Source organism: Gouania willdenowi, chromosome 7 (genome assembly GCF_900634775.1).
Source record: "Gouania willdenowi chromosome 7, fGouWil2.1, whole genome shotgun sequence".
In the NCBI taxonomy this organism is placed as follows: Eukaryota; Metazoa; Chordata; class Actinopteri; order Blenniiformes; family Gobiesocidae; genus Gouania; species Gouania willdenowi.
The window spans coordinates 28,405,516-28,424,994 of NC_041050.1; the positions used below are offsets into that span (position 1 = coordinate 28,405,516).

General features: G+C 39.2%; 2 protein-coding genes and 1 long non-coding RNA gene across 5 annotated transcripts in view; all 3 read right to left on the reverse strand.

Moving 5' to 3' along the window:
- LOC114466913 (uncharacterized) overlaps positions 1–19,060 on the reverse strand; it is a 32,854-nt gene extending 13,794 nt beyond the window's left edge. The window contains exons 1-2 of one of the 2 annotated variants that reach the window (XR_003674481.1): positions 18,626–19,060; positions 3,466–3,507 (exon numbers count right to left, since the gene is read on the reverse strand). This is a non-coding gene — a long non-coding RNA (uncharacterized LOC114466913). Of the gene's footprint in view, positions 1–3,465; positions 3,508–4,463; positions 5,520–18,625 lie in introns of those variants that run through there. The other variant, XR_003674480.1, reaches the window with a different exon arrangement.
- hoxc5a (homeobox C5a) lies at positions 7,557–9,732 on the reverse strand. Its single transcript, XM_028452786.1, has 2 exons — positions 9,210–9,732; positions 7,557–8,196 (listed from the first exon to the last, which is right to left on the reverse strand). Exons 1-2 carry the CDS (start codon positions 9,676–9,678, stop codon positions 7,988–7,990), a joined length of 678 nt encoding a protein of 225 aa, XP_028308587.1. The 5' UTR covers positions 9,679–9,732; the 3' UTR covers positions 7,557–7,987.
- On the reverse strand, positions 11,392–12,896 carry hoxc6a (homeobox C6a). Of its 2 annotated transcripts, none has more exons than XM_028452784.1 (2): positions 12,214–12,896; positions 11,392–11,759 (listed from the first exon to the last, which is right to left on the reverse strand). In XM_028452784.1, exons 1-2 carry the CDS (start codon positions 12,608–12,610, stop codon positions 11,449–11,451), a joined length of 708 nt encoding a protein of 235 aa, XP_028308585.1. In that variant the 5' UTR covers positions 12,611–12,896; the 3' UTR covers positions 11,392–11,448. The 2 variants fall into 2 exon arrangements, with proteins under 2 accessions (XP_028308585.1, XP_028308586.1); XM_028452785.1 differs by having other exon boundaries at positions 11,392–11,756; positions 12,214–12,886.
- Positions 19,061–19,479: the final 419 nt, after the last annotated feature.

Here is a 19,479-nt window from a genome sequence, read left to right on the forward strand (position 1 = left end):
GACCATAACAGCATGTCATCAACATCTGAAAAGAACTGACTCCTCCACACAAAATGGACTGAATTAGAATGCATTATGAATGGAAACAGAGTAGTAATCAAATTCTTCAAAAATTGCCCATTATTGCCAGAAATGCTGCCCTAGCTGTAAAAAGTCTCTCTGTTTTGTGTCTTTGGTGCATGTGTCAGCTCTGAAAATCTCCCATCAATGTCTTTCTGAACCTGCTGTTGTTGTGACCAAAATAAAAGCACTCGGATGATGACAAGACGTTTTCTGTCAGGTGACAGACAGTCTAGAAAGGCTGAGTAAGAACATAAGGTTTTAAAGAGATCCGATGTGAATCAATGCAGCTGATTTGTATGCCAGCAATAACTCAAATATCTTATATATCTGTGTGTGAATTCACAGTGGGACTTATAACTTATAACTATGAATGTTGTAGAGCTGCCTCTGTGTGTCACATCAAGGCTGAAGAAGAGATCAAGTGCCTTATTACTTGGTGGTCTGTGTTGTAGCGTAAACTGACACTGCTTTGCTGTGTAAACTTGTCATGTCCTTTGGGATCTCCTTACTTTTCATCAGTTAGCAGACAGTTGCTCTCCAACTACATACATTTGATTTTTATTCAACTTTTGCTGCAATGAAATGAGTAAGATAATAATAATAATAATAATAATAATAATAATAATAATAATAATAATAATGAAAATGAAAATTGCATGGTTGCATGATTATTGCATGATTATTGCATTCACTTTAGAAGTATAGCATCTATACAGTTACTGTATACCTTGTTCAAAGGAGTCTTGGGAAAATATATGAATATTCTTAGTAAAACCCATTAAAACAATGTTAAGGGATAGCTTAAGGAATAATAAAACTAATAATAATAATGACAATTTCATTAATTGCATGATTATTGCATTCACTTTAGAAGTTTAGCATCTACAGTTACTGTATACACTGTTCAAATGAGTCTTGGGAAAATATATATCTGAATATTCTTAGTAAACACAACAATATTTAAGGGATAACTTAACGGATATAGCAAAACCGTATATCATATGATAATAACAATAATAATATTATTAATAATAATAATAGACAGGTCAACAACACTGAGTTTAGATATTCTTTTCGATTAAAATATTACATTACATGGTTGAAAATGGTGTGAAATTGAATATTAATATTTGTGGCTGTACTGTTTGTAAAGAACGCTGCACGACATTTCTATTACTCCTCGCGAGGATGTTAGAGGCGTTTTATAGAGCAATAAAAGCTGTAAATCAGTCACTTTTAAACGACCCCTGTTTCCAAACGTGTTTTACAGGGTCTGACACAGGAGTGGCTGCATGCATGCGCACTGGCTGCACGCATGCATGCATGCGCACTGGCTGCACATGCGTGCATGTATGCTCTCACTCTCTGTGGCCGACACCGACACAATCTGTGTCTGTCTGGACTATGAACACACTCAGTGACAGTGTTGTTTGTGGCTGCATGTGTGTGTGTGTGTGTGTGTGTGTGTGTGTGTGTGTGTGTGTGTGTGTGTGTGTGTGTGTGTGTGTGTGTGTGTGTGTGTGTGTGTGTGTGTGTGTGTGTGTGTACCATCATGGAGACAGAGCCAAAAAAAGGGGAGATATAGAACAATCCAAGGCTTCTGACGTTTTTCAGTTGCCCATGTATTCCTGTAGAGACGTATTTGCGATTTTTTTTTTACTTCACACAAATTCGGTTCTACAGGGTACATATAGACAACTAATGCTATAAAAACTGGATCTTCCCTGCTGGTGGTGGTGTCTGGATTGGTCATGGCCGAAGAGCAAACAGAAGAAGAGTCTGTAAAATATCTGCTTTTCTTTTTCTTTTCTTTTTTTTTTTTTTTCTTATTTGTTTCTTATCAAAATGTGGTCTAATCCCATTTCCAGCCCCTGGTACATCTGGAAACAAGGACAACCTTGCTTTCACATATTTTCCTTGCACATGAAGGACACAGAGAGGCTCTGTGCAGCTCCACACTGAGCTTCTTGCCTTTGAGGTACCTCTCATATGAATATTCAGTCACAAACACAGCGCATATACAAAGGGACGGCGTGACAGCACACATGAAAAATAAGTTTCTTTTGTTCCCAAGCATTTCTTTTTGCCTGCCATTACCATACTGACCGCTCGGTAACCTTTCGTCCTGCCACTATGGGGAAGCTAATGAGAAAAGCCTCGGATGAAAAATGCAATATATCAGAATCAGACATGTGACCCGTTTCAGGGGGTTATTAAAAACAGCAAACATGCTCAGATTGTGAATCAATGGAATTGATTACAGTGAAGATGCATCGGGGACCTCAAGCACTGTAAAAAAAAAATAAAATAAAACAAATAATAATAATAAATAAAAAAATTCAGCTCTATCTGCATACGTCTCCATTCGCATTGTTTGCATCAATAGTATTAGATTTTTATGGAATGATGGAGCACACAGAAGGGGAAACTTCACCCTTTTGAAAATAGACCCCAAAGAAAACTCATATTTGCTTTGGTATTTTTATTTTTTTTAACATGCTCATCTAAATACAAGGTTGTACCCATAGTGCAGAGCCCATATCCCCCCCTCGACCCCATACATGCGCTCTGGCGCACGTATTTTAATATTAGTTAGACAGCCTGACCCGCGTTTCACCCCTCGCGTTTGACTGGCTCCAATAGTTCACTGCCAAGGATTATTGATAGAGAGACAGCAATGAATTCTTTCTCCCTACAAATGGCTTTCAGATCGTGCACCTCAGTTCAATAACTAGTTATAATGTAGAAGCACAAAAAATGAGAGCCTCGGGCGGACTAATTTGATGTTTCATTTGTTCATTTGAGAAATTGATATGCTATTCATTTCTCCGCCACCCTGTAAAATAACATCTGTACACGCGTGATCAAACATGTAAACAAAGTCCGGTGCAAAACTGTGTGGGACTTGTCCTGCACGCGCGTGTTTTTAATGCGGGGGCCAAACTGCTGGACCTCGGTGCAGCACTATATTTCTGCTCCCTGATGAAAACGGTTACGATACGCTTTTAATCAAACCCTTAACCTAATAGCCTTCATGTGTTTACTCTCCCCAAGTGTAATAACGTTAAGCTGAAACGTCCAGTTAAAATAAAAAGTTTTTAATGAAGTGCGGACAGACTAGAGACCAGTTGGATGTGAATACTCTTAAAAAAAACTGCAGCCAGGGGAGCACGAACTGAAATCCTCATACAACCCATGTGGTGGGTGCAGATCTGTGGTCCATTATACGCAGTTACTGTAATATTTAATCAAACAAACATTCTCAACAATGCTGCTGCCGTTTGCAAGTAAAATACATCTATAACTTAGAACAGAGTGACGTCAGAATGTTTGCTTTTGGGGATTAAAAACACAAAGACGTACTTGAAGTCCTGAATAAAGGAGTGATGCATGGGCACTTACTAATAATTCCACGATCCCAGTCATTGTGACCCGAGGAAGTGTCTGCAAAATAGAGAAAAGAACGAAAAGCAGATTAGAGGTCGTTTTAAAAAATATCTATGTGGATGAATTACAATTTCCGACTAGCAAACGAATATTAGGGAACAATGATAGCCAATAGATGCACAGACATGTGACGCATTGCGAATAATTGCTATAAAATAAAATGTATCTTTTTACAATCATTTTTATTTAAAAATCACACAGTCAACATTAAAAAAGCAATTTATGAAAGTAAAATATAAAAAGCCATTTAATAATTAGCTTTTTCCTTTTTAATCTTTATTTTATAACTTTGAAACGAGTTAATGCTTCTTCAATGAATGATTTCGTTTTCATGCAGTGATCATTAATTCATTTTGTATTTGATTTGAACTCCATTACTCGTTAACACATCAATTATTACACTACATAGGCCTTTATATAATACAACAGAATTACAAAAAATATCTTTATCAAATTCACCTAAAAAAACGCAATTTTGAACAAAAAAAAAGGTGTAGATGTTTTCTACACTGGTACTCTATATTTTTGTTTATTGTGCTGACCTTATAGCCTACAATAAAACCTTAATATTGTAATTCAATATCTTGTCAAGAATCCACTTGTCTGATAAATTCTCAAATATATTTCTCGCTAATAATCTCTGTTATCTGTTGAAGGGAAAGCTCATGTCACGTTATTTTTTTCCAAGCGTTTAAATTTAGGAAAGGTCTTTCTCAGACTGTAAAAGAAAATTTACCAGCGAGCAAATGGTCTATGAATAGATCTCCCACGGTTTTAGCTCGACTCAAATATGATGGAGTGATTTTTTTTATTTTATTTTTTTAAAAATCACGACTTCTGTTCTGAGATTGTAATTATCCAACATTTTTTTGACTTTATGTTTTTATATATATATATATGTGTGTGTGTGTGTACATTTGGGCTCATGCAGACAAAGGGAAGCCTGTGCTCACCCGGAAATGACCTCTGTGGATTGAGTGATGGCGGTGTCAGCTCCACAGGTCAGAGAAAGGAATACAAGAGCACAGAATATGCGGATGTTTACCCTGTCTCACTTTTACTGTAGTGATCGTGCACGGGCCTAAATCACACCCACTTAACTTGAGATCATTTACAGACTATCTTTCAAACCTATAATATCTGATGGAAAAATATTTAAAGCTATTTTTTTTCATATTCGGCCTACAGAAACACAAACTTCAGTTAATGAGACATATTAGGCCACTTAAGTGACAGGAATTGTTTTAAATACATATATTTACGTCCACAAAAATGAAAGGGAATCTATGAAAAGACATCATGCCCTGAAATGGTTACCTAGCCTTTTATCTTGAACCAGTTAGTTGCACAGTGCCCCCTATTGAAAGTGCGCACAATCGACCACCTTTGCTTATATCTAAATGAAAATATACAACCTCGTTTGCTCTTTAACAGGACAGTTTTTATTAAAAACTCCATCCAAAAGCTAACTGTTCTGTAAAAATGTGACTCATCCCCCAGCTGCAGAAGCAAAAATAAGCCCCTGATCTCATGTCAGAATCACATTTTACAGACAAACACATCCAATTAAGAACGATGTCATCAAATGATGCACCTCAAACATTAAATAACCGAGCCTTTTAAAAACATGTTTTCATCATTCAACACCAAAATCAATCAAAAAAGAAAATACATTAGCTCTTTAAAAAAAAATTAAAATAAAAAGAAGAAATAAGTAGTGAAGAATTTGTGTCAAGCTATAGCGCACGATCCAGCAGTAAAACATCCCCAGGAGTGTTTAGTAAATGGGTTTGACTTTGGATCGTGCAATAATCCGCACTTTGAATCTAACGTGTCCCTTGGCCCAGACATGACCCTGAAACAGCAGCGTCTGCCTCGTGAGCAGCAACCTTGTGTCAAGGTGAAACAGTGATGGAGAGTTTTAATTAAATGTTGCCACATCATACACACACACACACACACACACACAAACAAACAAACAAAGAAACAAACAAAGCTTATTTAATATAAAAATCACACAAAACCACTGCACATTTGGCGCACATTGAAGCTTGGTAACGACATTTTAAAGATTTTGTGCAGCTTAACTATCTTTAAGTGCAAATGGCAGTGTACGTATTCAACAGTGAACCATAAATACAAATATAATATCTGGCCAAATGTATAGATTAGCAAAAATAAACTTATTGCCTGAAATCAGCATTTGAACGAAAAGATAACTATTAAAAACCAACATCATCATTTGTGTGTGTGTGTGTGTGTGTGTGTGTGTGTGTGTGTGTGTGTGTGTGTGTGTGTGTGTGTGTGTGTGTGTGCGCGTGCGCGTGCGCATGTGGAATAATCGTAACAAATACATTTGTACCTCTACTTTTATTCACTGTGGGGGGCAAAATAAATTAAATGACTTAAGGTCTGAGTTCAAACTATTTTCTGTAGAGATGATGAGGATAACTACGAGAAGCATTTATCTATACACAGCTGCCGCAAACGGAAATTTGTAGTATAGCCTTGTGTCCAAATACACGCGTTAAATGGGTTTTAGACATTTCCAAAACGCATTATCTCTGAATGATCTCAGTTAACAGCGTTTATATTTTTTCTTTAATTTTTAATTATATAATTCTAACGCCCGTGTGCATTTTAAGACACACAAACGTGACATTTCTCCCAGCATAACCCGCAGCATATAGGCCTGGAGGAGTCAAAGTTGAAATCAACTTACTGCAGCAGCAGCAGCATCAGCAGCAGCAGCTCCACAGTCGTCCACAGTCCAGAGGAAGGTGGTGCATCCTCACTGCCACAAAGCCCTTTCTCCCCTCCGATAAGGGGAAGCCGGCAGCTGCGATCTCGGACAGTTAAGATTATATATGATGTGTATATATCGAAGGTTTGTCAGCTCTTCCAGGCCATAAAACCCACTTAAATGACACCACGTGCTCCCTGTGCACCATTCACAGACCCTGCTTGTGGCAATTGGCATAAGTAACCTTGTAAACTTTAAAACACCCGAAAAGAAAGACATAGGAAAAGGGGGATTGAATATATTGTGAATGTATTGGTTAGGCCCAACAGAGCGCACAGATAGTGGACCGTGCGCTGACCGGTTCCCAAAGGGAGGTTCAATAGGGAGCTGTTAGTTTGGGAGGTGAGTTGATTTTTATTTTCTTTATATAGTGCAAGATTTAAAAAATAAAAAAAATACATTAAAATAACTATCCTAACCTTGAAGCTATAATCTGCGTCATAATCAAACGTCTTACACAGTTACTAAATGACGTGGTTTTTACGTCCAGTAGCTACAGACAGTGTGATTTTAACTACTGTGGTAATGATGCCAGGATTAAAGAACAGTGCGTTATCCCATTAAGTGGTCCATATGGCTTCTGTCAGTGATGACGTGCCAGACCACGACAAAAGCAAAGCTTAGCATATACCGTGTTTAGTAGGCGAGTGTTATCACAAGCTTGTGTGCCCCTGCCTTCATGACTAAACAGGAAACGGAGTGTGCCTGCCTGCATGCGCTGAAGGGCTGCAGAAAAGGGGGCCATAAAGTTTTACGAGGGCCTTAAACTTCAGAGCGCGTTTGTCATTCAGGGGGAATTCTGTGGATTCAAGCTAAACAAACGAGGAAAGACGGAGGATGGAGGAAAAATATACTCCAATATTCAGAAAACTGTTGGATCTCATTGTTTATCATTAACGCACAATCCGCAAACTGTAAAACATATATACTGAAGCTCGGACACGTCTTTATTTATTTATTTTTTTAGTGAGACTTTATTGGTTACAGTCAAACAAAACCGGCAATCAAGGCCTTGGGTGAGCCTGCAGGCACCTTTGTTTACAACGTATATAACAGACATGGTTTCATTGCACGTTACAATACTGTCACACACTGCCACTGAAGTGTAATGCTTTAGGGTTCACAAAAATATGACAAACAAAAATGGAAATCCCAATGTCTTCTATTTTTTTTTTTTTTTTTACTCAACATATCACACTTTAAACCATAACAGCAACAAGTGAGAGAGGGAAATTATTACATTAATAGAAAGATGAAGAAATGTGACATTAAATTGCATGATGGACATGTTAATTGTTTATAGGTTGAGCAAATAAATTGGAATGGAATGACATATTGCGCTAATCCCAATACAGAATGTGCATTTTAGGAGTTGTGCATGCTTGTGTCGGAGCACTGCAGCTCCCTCTAAGCCCGCGATGCCCTGTACGTGCACCAAAGTGAAGCTTATCATCGCATGGGCAGCAAATTAATTTAGAAATGTAAACCGATTGATCAAACTGAGTGATATTCAATACATTAGTTCCCAAACTGCAGCAAGTGACACATAATTGGTGATGAAGCACAGAGTATAGCAGTGTCGTGATGTCATTGCTCCACGCAGTTCATCTGAAGGTCACTCCGGGCAATGTGCACCGTGCATGGGGTTGGAAAACAACACATCATGGCCGGTTTTTACTCCTTCACTTTGATCTTTGAGTCTTTCTTCCACTTCATTCGTCTGTTCTGGAACCAGATTTTGATCTGCCTCTCGTTTAGGCACAGAGTGTGGGCGATCTCTATGCGCCTGCGGCGGCTCAGGTACCGGTTGAAGTGAAACTCTTTCTCCAGCTCCAGAGTCTGGTAGCGGGTGTAGCTCGTCCTGGAGCGCTTTCCCTCCGATTCTGGAGTGGTATTAGAATAAGTTAGCGTTCTACAGAGCCGCAAAAATTATTTAAATACAAAAATGCAATTAGCATAGTGTGATAAAGTTGCATTAAATACAAATACAAATAAAAAGCCACTATTACAAATAGCTTCACCTGAAGTGTGTACTCCTGTCACAATAAATATAAATAAATATTTTTTTTTCTTCTTTTTTTATATATACGACATTAAAAGCTCAACATATAAGATCACCCCACTGACATTGGCCTCCTTTACAGGCGAAACGGGGCTGTAAAATCATAGTTTAATAAAAAAAAATAATAATAAAATAATAATAATAATCCAAGAAGTGTTGTTTTTTATCTCTCTTCTCTCAGATTTCCAAAGTAAAGCAACAGGCCTGCGTTGTTCAGCTAATTTCCACGTACCCGCAGGGTGCTGGTGCAGGCTATTTACATACTTTGCAGGGGTTATCTGCCTTCTGCACCAAAATGTATCTTTCAGCCTCAAAAGTCCAGCAGTGGTTTGAAGGCTTGGAGGAAAAAAAAAAAAAAAAAAACAAGAGGACATGCCTTTTCAAATCTTTTAAAGGTGAAAAGTTCACGATTGGGTCAGGGCATTGGTGTTTCCCAGAGTTCAATTTAGGGCTAAAGCTCTTCTGACAGACAGTCCGATGATGTAAAACATAGCCTGAGTGAGGCTACAGCATTCACAAGGGGGGAAACTAATACTTGGAGACGCATTTGTAATATTATTTCATAGTTTTATCACAGTTTGGTTCTCTTATCCAATTATACCTCCATAAATCACCCCACAGATCACCTCTTCACCATAACAGAGCAGGTTTACGAGCAATGGATGCCTTTGTCATAAAATTTATGACTGCCAGTTTTTATTATTTCCTGCGTTTGGCCTATAAAACTCAAGAGGGACACTGCAAGGAGCGAAAAAGAAGAAGTGAAGCGGCGTTAAAGAGTGAATCAGGGAAAGCATCTCAGTCGCAATTGAAAAAGAAATAGGCAAACTTTACCGTGGCTCATGTGTAGTTTTGTCATCCATGGATATATCTGTGGTGTCTGCTCGTTTTCCTGCCGTTGGCTCGCATTTGTGTTTCTTTTCACCGGTGCTTGCGTGTTTTCCGCGTTTCTGTCGCTCTCTTGGTTCTTGTTGACGCAGGATTTGGCGCTCCCCTCCGGGTCTCTGTCCGCCCTGCGTCCCAGCAGCGGGCTGCTGCCGTAGTTGAAGCCACTGGTGTCCACGGAGGAGCTACTGGAAACCATTGTGAGCTGTGCTCCAGGCGATAGAGGAGTATCCGTGTTGCCACGCAGGCTTCTTTGCATCTCCTCTCGTTGAACAGAGGTCGTGGGGACGGGAGCACAGAAAAGCCCGTTCACAGTAACACCCTCATACCGGATGGATCTGCGTCCGGATAGATCGAAACTAAACATAGTGTTGGGACAAGTTGCCTTGCTTGTTTGCCTGTCAACATAAGAGCTCATTTTCCCCACTTCCTGCGATGCTTTTTAGAATTTTTTTTTTTTTTAAACTAAACTGGTTGGCAGGTGACAACTTACGACTGTTTCCTCGTTTTTGCTGAACATAGCTTTTCTTTCTTGTAAAAAACAAAAAAAATCGGAGTTGTCTTGCCCCTACAAAAAAAAAATAATCCAGGATTTATAGGTGGAGTAGGCTTTGGTATCTTTTTTTAATTCTTGATCCGACGTGCTCATGCCCAAATATGGGGTATTTGTGTGAGATCACGTGCGCATGTTGGCCAGTCATAAATTGGCGTTGATACTCAATGGGGATATTGATGAATGGCTGAAACGTGTCCGGTAAACTTTGAGCTGCTGCTTGTGTTGAGGACCAAGCAGGGGCTGTTAGGCGTGAAAAGGGCAGGACAGTAAGGCAAGAGCGTCATCTGGTGTCTGGTATGGGGCAGGACGGTCAAAAGGCTCTCACAGCTCCATGCCCCCGAAGGGCAACGTGTGCCTCAGTCTGTCATAATAATAATAATAATAATAATAATAATAATAATAATAATAATAATAATAATAATAATAATAATAATAATAATAATAATAATAATAATAATGACTTTGTCCCTGTGTGCTTTTACGCATATAGCGCACTTATATTAAAAATTCCCTATGATAATTTGCATTAGTAAAACAACCACAGAGGTCTTATAGTGTTGAACAGGACAATGAGTTTGTGCTTCCAAAGCACAAACTTGAAATCATACAAAATGTGATTATAGCCTCACCCAGTCCTTTTTTGGATTCAACGTGATTCAAATAGCAAATATCGAGATGAAATTCAAAGGTGTTGAATTATCTATCCAACTTGGATTTACCTATTAAATGATGTCACAAAAACACAAGACAAAAAGTGGAATTTTTTACACATTTTATTTCATGATACACAATATGACAAAAACATGAGTTTTTAACTCTTAAAAAAAAAGTTGATACTTATTGGTGTACAAATATATCTCACAAGAAAAGCCTATTGTGTGTGAAATTATGAAAAGTTAGGCTATAAAGCGCAGTTTATGAAGCGTCTATCAAAGCGGTTGAATGCACACGTTTTTTTTTTCACGCGGTTACATGATATACTTCTACTTTCATTTTTTAAGTTTTATTTTTCAAAGGACAATTCATTTGAGTTTGTGTTGGAAGGGATGGATATCCGTGCAACTTTCAACACAACGCAGGTCACTTCATTTTTTTTTTGTTTTTTTTTTTTTTGTTTTCAGCACACACCATTCAAGTACTTTGATTATACTGCTTTTAAAAGTCCACTCCGTCGTTTTTCCTTCCGTGGAATGTACATGTACAATAATGAGTTAAGACCGACACTGTATTTAGTGGGGTGATCAAAGAGTTCACAGTGATGAATGGGGTGTTTGGAGGTGAGTACGTACATATAGATGCCCTGGCATACGATACAAGGTAGAACTTATAATACATCGTTTTTATTTTCACAAGACAAGTGGAACATTGCAATATAAAAAATAATAATAATAACAAAAATAATAATAATGCGTAAAATATCACAGAGCCATTTGCTGTGAATGAAATATTTTGGATTTTTGAGGCTCAACACTCCTGTGGTCAAAATAAAATACAATAAAATAAAATAGTGGTGGTGGGGAGCAGCGGGGAAGCCATCATGCAGTGAAGCCGCTCTCAAGTCCGTATAGATTTTTAGGTAGTTATGTTGGGTTTTAATGGTCTTCACGTGGCTTTTTTTTTTTTTTTTTTTAACTATTCTTTCTTCTTGTCCTCGTCCTTCCCTTCTTCCACTGCGCCATTGCGCTCTCCCCCCTCACTGGTTCCAGTCTGTTCAGTCCCAGTCACAGTAGAGGTCAGGTTGCTCTCTTTCTTCCACTTCATGCGTCGGTTCTGAAACCAGATTTTGATCTGTCGCTCTGTCAAACAAAGCGCGTTGGCGATCTCGATGCGTCTGCGCCTCGTCAGGTAGCGGTTGAAATGAAACTCCTTTTCCAGCTCCAATGTTTGGTAACGAGAGTATATCTGACGTCCTCTGCGCCTGTCTGTCCCGTAGCCCACTCCTGCTGAAATATCAAAGTATGTCACTTATTTCATTCTTTTACAAAGCGACATAAACCCTAAACATGCACTCTGCAATAAAGTCTGACAACACATTTAAAGAATTGGGGCATTTATACTGTCTCGATGTTTGAGTTATTACTGGAATATAAATCTGAAAAAGAAAATTGAACACATTCGAGTTGTAAAGCAGATCTGATCTCAAAGGGCATCTTATCTTTATTATCTAAAATTATAAAAGTATTTAAAATATATCTACCCGTCCTCTCGTTAGATATTATGGCCATAATATATCATTCTTAAAATGAAAGCTGTTTGTTTGCACATGTAAAGGCCCATCTACAAGTGGAGGGGATACAGTAATGTTTTATGGGGCCATAAAAAGTAACTTGCTCTCTTGGTAAGACAAATCGTAAAAGTGGCCCGTTTCCTTAATTTATTTGTCGTAGTAAAACTCACCGCTGTGTGAGTTCATGCGCTGCATCCACGGGTAGATCGGGATGTTAGTTTTCTGGTCCTGGGCTCCTGCTCTTCCTTGATCCAGACTGTACTCTTGAGCAATGTGGCTTTGTGTGTTGAGTCCCATATTTGTTTGTCTGCAGCTGGGCAGCACGTCCTTGTCTTGGAGAAACATGTTTGATCCATACTCGTACTGTGCTCTGCCAGACCCAAACACCACGTTATCTTGAGGAGAGTAGAAAGGTGCATATATCCGATTCTGGGTCACAGCGGCACCGTAAGACGAAAAATGTCTGACAGTGTCATAGGTGGTGGAGTTCAGGGGTACGTTGGGCAAAACGTCTTGACCACCGGATAAATGGCAGGAGAGCGACGGGTTTGCGAAGTAAGAATTCATACCTTGCTTGTAACCCTCTCTCCAACTCTCCCCACTTCTCTATCGGTCTCCTTTCAATCTCCTTCCCGTCTGTGTCAACCAACCACACCTTTCTCCAAGCTTCCTCTTTTTTTCCGTGACTTTCTGCCTTTCTAACTGGACGTCAGCTACTTTCAGGATTCAATATTATTAATTTCCAATCTCCGGTTAAGACGCACAAACCCGAGTGTTATAGCCGAGGCTTGGCTCGGTGAGAGACAATATGACAATGTCAGCTGACCATTCTCCACCAATTGAGAGGCAGGAGTTAAGGAGAAACTGTAGCTTTTAGCTCCGAGCTTGAACATTAGTGCTAAATGCCGATAAACACAACGTGGACTTGGAGTGGCACATTGTGCATGATCCTGTGCTGGTTGAGAAGTTTTTTTTTTTTTTGTTGTTGTTTTTTTGGCGTGAAGTTTAAAGAGCTGGTGGTGTTTAAGTACAAAGCACGAAGGCTAATGCATCTGATGTCACTCAGCGCAATGATCAGAGTCATGGGAGGAAATAGAGTGGGATACAAATAAGTGAAATTGTGGCCAAATGCGTCTCAAAGGACGCTGTTAAGGAAAAAGTGACCAAATAGGTCTATTTACTGAGCAATTATACAGCCCCCCCCCCCCCCCCCCCCCCCCCCCAACTGTGTATTTATTGTGAGGTGATTGTCTGCCTGTGTGTGTGTGGTGTGTGTGTGTGTGTGTGTGTGTGTGTGTGTGTGTGTGTGTGTGTGTGTGTGTGTGTGTGTGTGTGTGTGTGTGTTAGGGACAGTTTGGATCCACAAAACCACTGCAGACACACGCGCGCGCTTTAAAAAAAAAAAAAGCCACCACACATATATACACATCCCATTCGTACAGGAAGACTTTTGTATTTATTTACTGTTTATCGACAAATTTTCCCCTGCATACACACATAATGTTTCCTTTGGGTATTTCATTTTAAGGCATGTGAACAATTTCCCAGCTTTTGCAGTGAACTGGGGGATGGTGAAGGTGGTTAGAATGCGTTTATGGTCTCTTTTCTATGGGGGCAATAAAACAAGTGACGTTCTCCAGCACACAAACTACTATCTCTGCAGCAAAAGCAGCCTTTGCACACACCAAAAAAAAAAAAAAAACAGCATACAGCCGTATCCTGCAGGTTCAGGAAAAAGAAAGGCAGTGCAGAGAATTATTATAGGAGGAAGACTCCAAATAATGCAGCTCAGGTAAAATCGTCTGGGCAGATATTATAGCAACACTAAAAAAACATATAATTAATTATGTGGGACTATGTCCAGTAAACTTTCAAACAAAATGATCCACAGGCCAACAGTGACCGGTGTTGCACAGAAATCTCAGGTCAAGCATTTCCCCACATGAAAAATCACGCATACTTCACATCATATTTACAAAGAAAAACACAACGGGTTCAAATGTTTATGCAGATGTTTCAGTTTTTTTTTTTTTTTTTTTTTTTTCCTTTTTTCTCTTGTCCTTAATCCTATAGTCGAAATTCCTCTGACACACACACACACACACACACACACACACACACACACACACACACACACACACACACACACACACACACACGCACGTACGTACGCGCACAGAGAGAGGAAGCAGGAACCGATAATTATCTCAGCAGCAAATGATGGGTTTGGATATTACTTTGGAGGTGTTTTTACTCAAATCTCAAAGAACGTCCCGTCTGAACAAAAAAATATGGTGCCACAAAATGGATAGATTGATAGAAGTTGCATTCACCACACACTCTAAAATGTTGTTTGTACCATAATTGTATTACAGAAGATTGGCTGCATGTGCCGCGTTTTGTCTTAACATAATTTTATTCAGAAATCAGATGCTTTTAAACCCCCTTCCCCCCCCAAAAAAAAAAAAAAACACAAAAAAAAACATTGCTTAGATGCATTTGAGAGTATAATTCCCATTATCTCAACGTTTAGCAACAAGCCATAATAGATACCAATACAGTGATCAATAAAGCTATTGAAAACGTCTCTTCAGTCGCTTTAGCAACATCAGTTCCATTGGTTCACCGCATTGATTTTTACAATAAAGAGAATGCGTGCAGCCTAAATGTGCAACACTGTTTGGTCTGTTGTTTGGGGTCCTGAATAGCCCATAAAAGAGACAAGAACAAAGAGGAGGAAGTAGCTGGTGCAATAAAAGTTTCCCTGTTTCCCTTCACCTATATCCGCGCCATATGTGCCATCCGCGTGGAATCCGTAACGTTGTAATATTATGTAATTTTTTGGGTTTTATTTATTTATTTATTTATTTACATTTATAGTAGGCTACGTTTCTTTATTTTGGGTTAATCAGATTTTTTGGAGGAAACAGAAACTTATCTTCAAACCTCAGCAGCTGTCAATTTATTTTATTTTATTTTTAAATGTTTTATATCCCCTTAGTATACAATACAATAAATCATTGGATGTGTTGAGAATATTAGAGATTTACTTGAAACGTGCGTTTGTAATCTGAGTCCAAACTTAAGCAGCTGTCAATTTATTTTCATTTTATTTTATTTTCAAATGTTTTATATCCCCTTAGTTTAAATTACAATGAATCATTTGGAAGATTTACTTGAAACGTGCATTTGTAAACTGAACCCAAACAATGTAAACAGAGGAGAAATTATTGTGAATTGCTACCCGGTAAATTTTAGTCTGTAATTTTTTTTTTTTTTTTTTTTTTTTCATTTTCCACAACAAAGAAGTCACACTGTTAGCTTTATTTGTCAGATAAAAAATAAATCAATTTGTTTTATTTTGACAAACCCTTAAATATTTCACCTATTATTGCACAGTGGTTTACATTAACCACATTTAGTTATTTATGTTTAGTTGTTGGTCAAATGTATTTTAATCTTATTAAAATAAGACTCTCTCTCACACAAACACAGATAGAGAGAGAGAAACACACACATACACACACGCAGACACGCACGGTTCTTAAAGTACAGGTTGTAAATAAGAGGCTGAACAGTAAAACCAATGTGTGGACTGGGAAGCCTGCAGGAATGCAGCAGCGGCTGTGTCGGTGTGCAGATTTAGAAAGGTCACTCTTTCCCCTCGTGTTTTACTGCTTTATTGCGGCCCGTGAGGCAAATCACATGCACGGCTTTTGATGCACAAAGGGGAGTAAAAGCCGTTTGGTCCACATTTGCACCAATTTTAGGAGACACAGTGACCCAAGATAAACTGAACTAAAGTCTGACACGGAGGGAAAAAAACAAAACAAAAAAGTGAATTATACGAAAAAGAGTTTTAAAATATTAAAAAGTGGGTTTGTTATTATTTCCTTAAGGCGGAGTGAAATATAATATATTGTTTCCATTTTAATCTATTTATTTTATGTGTTTATTTATTCAAGTGTTTATTTATTTATTTATTGTATTTTTGCATCAAACTTATTACGAAAAAAGTTTGGCATTCCTGGTACACAGTTAAGTCCTTTTTTCAATATTCTTTAAATGCCATGGAGTTGATGCCTAGACAATATTCTGTCTCTAAAATATACTTTTCGGACCTATTGAAAGATTTAATGGAAACATAATACTTCAGAGTCCTATATTTATTGCGCACAATTTACCACGCATTAATATGGGTTAAGGACCTGCATTATCATCATTACTATTTTAGAGAAGTTTGAACTCGCAGATTTGATTTATGGAAGCAAAATGTATATCATGGAGCTGTTCACAAGTTAGATAATGCACCAAGATGAATAGCTTCGCAAAAAGACGTTGCAGTGAAATTAAAGGTTCCATCACGTGTATTATTATTATTATTATTATTATTATTATTATTATTATTATTATTATTATTATTATTATACGGCAATAGCCCACTGCTGCAGTGCACAACAAGGCCCATCCACGGTCTCGAACCTTATTTTTAGCATGTCTGCCTTACTGTTTAAGTATCAAACACCGCCACAACATTACTCAGTTGTGTGGGACCTTTAAAATTCCTACATCATCAGCCATGATTAAAAACACAGCGAGGCAGACCAAGCCATGGTCGCCCTCTGATGCTTTTTCCTCTCCCCTCGTTTCTAACCTTACTAATAAGGAGTAATTCACATACTAACAATGTAAAGCCCTCTATAAGCACTTTACCATCGCTGGCTAGCCCAATTAATGTCCGGAAGTGTTCGGCTTTATGCTCGTTAAGCACTCAGGAAGCTGTTGCCCAATGAGCGCATGTTGATCCACACATCATAAATTATGACCATTAGAGGGCATTTTTTTTTTTTTTCTTTCTTTTTTTTTTCCTGTCGGGATTAGTAAGTGAAGTTTTAAATGCGGTGATGCAGACAGATTCATGACTTCTTGGAGCTAAATGCGAGTCTATCCTTAGTTTTGAGCAATCTGCGAGGCAAAACAATGAACTCTGGTTTTCACCCCTTCTTGTGTTGAATCAAGATTTAGAAAACAGCCCAAATGGAAGGCCTATATAACCAATAGAACCATACATAATTTATCTCTCCCTTTTCTTTATCTGTGCAGGTCCAGCTTCAAACGACGTGAGCGTGCAGCAATCCACAGCAACGGCATTGTTTCACAAAAGAAAAATCCAACAACGTGCAGCAGTGTAACAGTAGGTTTGTAGACTTTAGAGGATCCACCCACGACTTTCTCTCTGATTCAGTTGTGCACGAGACACATGAGACACCCAATACTACACAATACTACACAATGGAACAATATTAGCATGCACACAATTACAAAAATCAAAGGGACACACACACACACACACACACACACACACACACACACACACACACACACACACACACATTGCGTCGTAATGCGACAGCAGTGTCTAGAGAACGTGTCAAGCAAGTTGTGCAACATGATATAATCAATTAAAACACATTATTGGGTTATATTGGGACCTGCAGTTTATATATATATATGGTTTACATACGTGCATATATAAGTTTACGTGAACAATGTAATGTATTAGTATTGTTGTTTAATTCGAATTCATTTTGTAACTGTATCTATTCATCTTGATTCATTTCCTGTGTCCCTTTGGTTCCATAATGTTAATAAAATGACATGATTACTTCCCACACTGTGGTCTGTGGTTATGTTACAGAGGATGTACATGTAAAATTACCCATTTCCATCGTTATATGAAACAAACAGGGGGGGGGGGGGGAAATGCTTAGGATGAAAAGAGTTCTCGTTCCCGGAAAAGAAAACAATAAATAAGGCACTCAGAAATGCTCCTCAATGTCAGCTCGTGCAGCTACTCGTTGGTGTATCAGCCTGATCAGCTGACATCCGCAGTGAAACCAGCAGCCATAAACAAGCCTTAGCACCCGCCCACTTCCACATGCGACACTTTCCAGTCGCTAGGGGGCACTGCCCCCAGCTACCAGTGAGGAGTCCAATGTGGAAACTGTATGCGATAGAAAAAAAGAGACACACACACACACACACTGGTGTGTGAAATTGCTTATAAATGTGACTAAAGCTCTTGGCACAAAGTGCATTTAACAAGTGACAACAAGTATGGAAAGACACCATTAAAGCCCATCAGCCAGTTCTGAATGCAATTTGTCACCGCCTGGATCAGAGGGGCCTATATGAGCGATGAGAAAGTTTACTATCACAGGGCAATTTATTACGACAGATTAGCAGAGCATCTCTAAAAACGCACGTCCAATGAATGCCAACGCGTCTGAGTACACACACACACACACACACACACACACACACACACACACACACACACACACACACAGGTGCAGCAGCTACATCAGTGAGTCAGGAGTAATGACAAAGCGCTCCGGGCATCAGCAGCCTCCTAGGCTACAGGTCAGGTCACAGCACAGAACACACAACCCTCAACTTCTTATGATCTCACGCTCACGCGCTTCATTCATCATCTCAGCTCATGGAGACGCCTGCACTGATCCACATGCACAACATAGAGAAAGAAACCACAGAGAGTGATAGGGAAGGTGCGGATCTTACCCCGGTAGGTTCTCCACACTGTGGTCCAGCAGCAGCAGCAGGGTCACCATGGGCGATATCAACAGTGTGCACATCTCACGCGCACTCACTGGCTGCTCACATGTGGAGCTTTTTGTTGACTGGGTGGTTGTTCGCAGAGTAAAAGCCTTTTCTAGCTGCATTGCATGGCTCCTTTTGCTCCTTCCACTGGCGGGTTTATTGCCTCCGGTGGGGGATGAACGCAGGCAGCGGCTGGCAGAGGCAGAGGCGGCGACTGTCCCGAAGATCCCCTCTGTCAGGAAGTCGCAAATCCACCAACTCACACACTAGCAGCACAACGCACCGAGCTGCCTTTTAAATACAGACTAAAAAACAAAAAAAGAGCTTTCTACGCCCAAGCTTTAGTCTGCTGCTGATACAAAGGAAGGACCAGAGAATAGACAACAGCATAAAGTTCATGTTCATAGAGCGTGTGCCACGTGGCTTGCCGCGGCCAATCACAGACGGGATTCAGTCGTAAACTTTTATTACTCAGCTGTAAATTTCTCCCTTTAACAACCAGGAATGTTTGCACCCATCTTTTTTATATGGCTTTTTCGATATCACTTCAGCTAAAAACAGGCAGGCTGTAGAGACTACTGTCTGAAATCCTGATACTATACATCACACATCATGCACGTGTCTAAATAATGACAGTGTTGTCTACATGGTGGACAAGCATGCCAAGATGTGTCCATAAGTGTGTGAAAAGGAAATAAATACAAGTGGGGGAGAGAGCAAGTATAACGCATTGAGGCTCGTGTAGAAATAGAGATGTCAAATTAGACTTCAATGAGGCAAAACTACTACTATAAGAAGCCTATGTCCCATATAAT

Coding starts and splice junctions, on each gene's coding strand:
- hoxc5a (XM_028452786.1), bottom strand. CDS start 9,678: ATGAGCTCTTATGTTGACAGGCAAACAAGCAAGGCAACTTGTCCCAAC. Junction 8,197..9,209: donor AAAACTACACATGAGCCACG/GTAAAGTTTGCC, acceptor ATACCACTCCAG/AATCGGAGGGAAAGCGCTCC.
- hoxc6a (XM_028452784.1), bottom strand. CDS start 12,610: ATGAATTCTTACTTCGCAAACCCGTCGCTCTCCTGCCATTTATCCGGT. Junction 11,760..12,213: donor GCGCATGAACTCACACAGCG/GTGAGTTTTACT, acceptor TTGATATTTCAG/CAGGAGTGGGCTACGGGACA.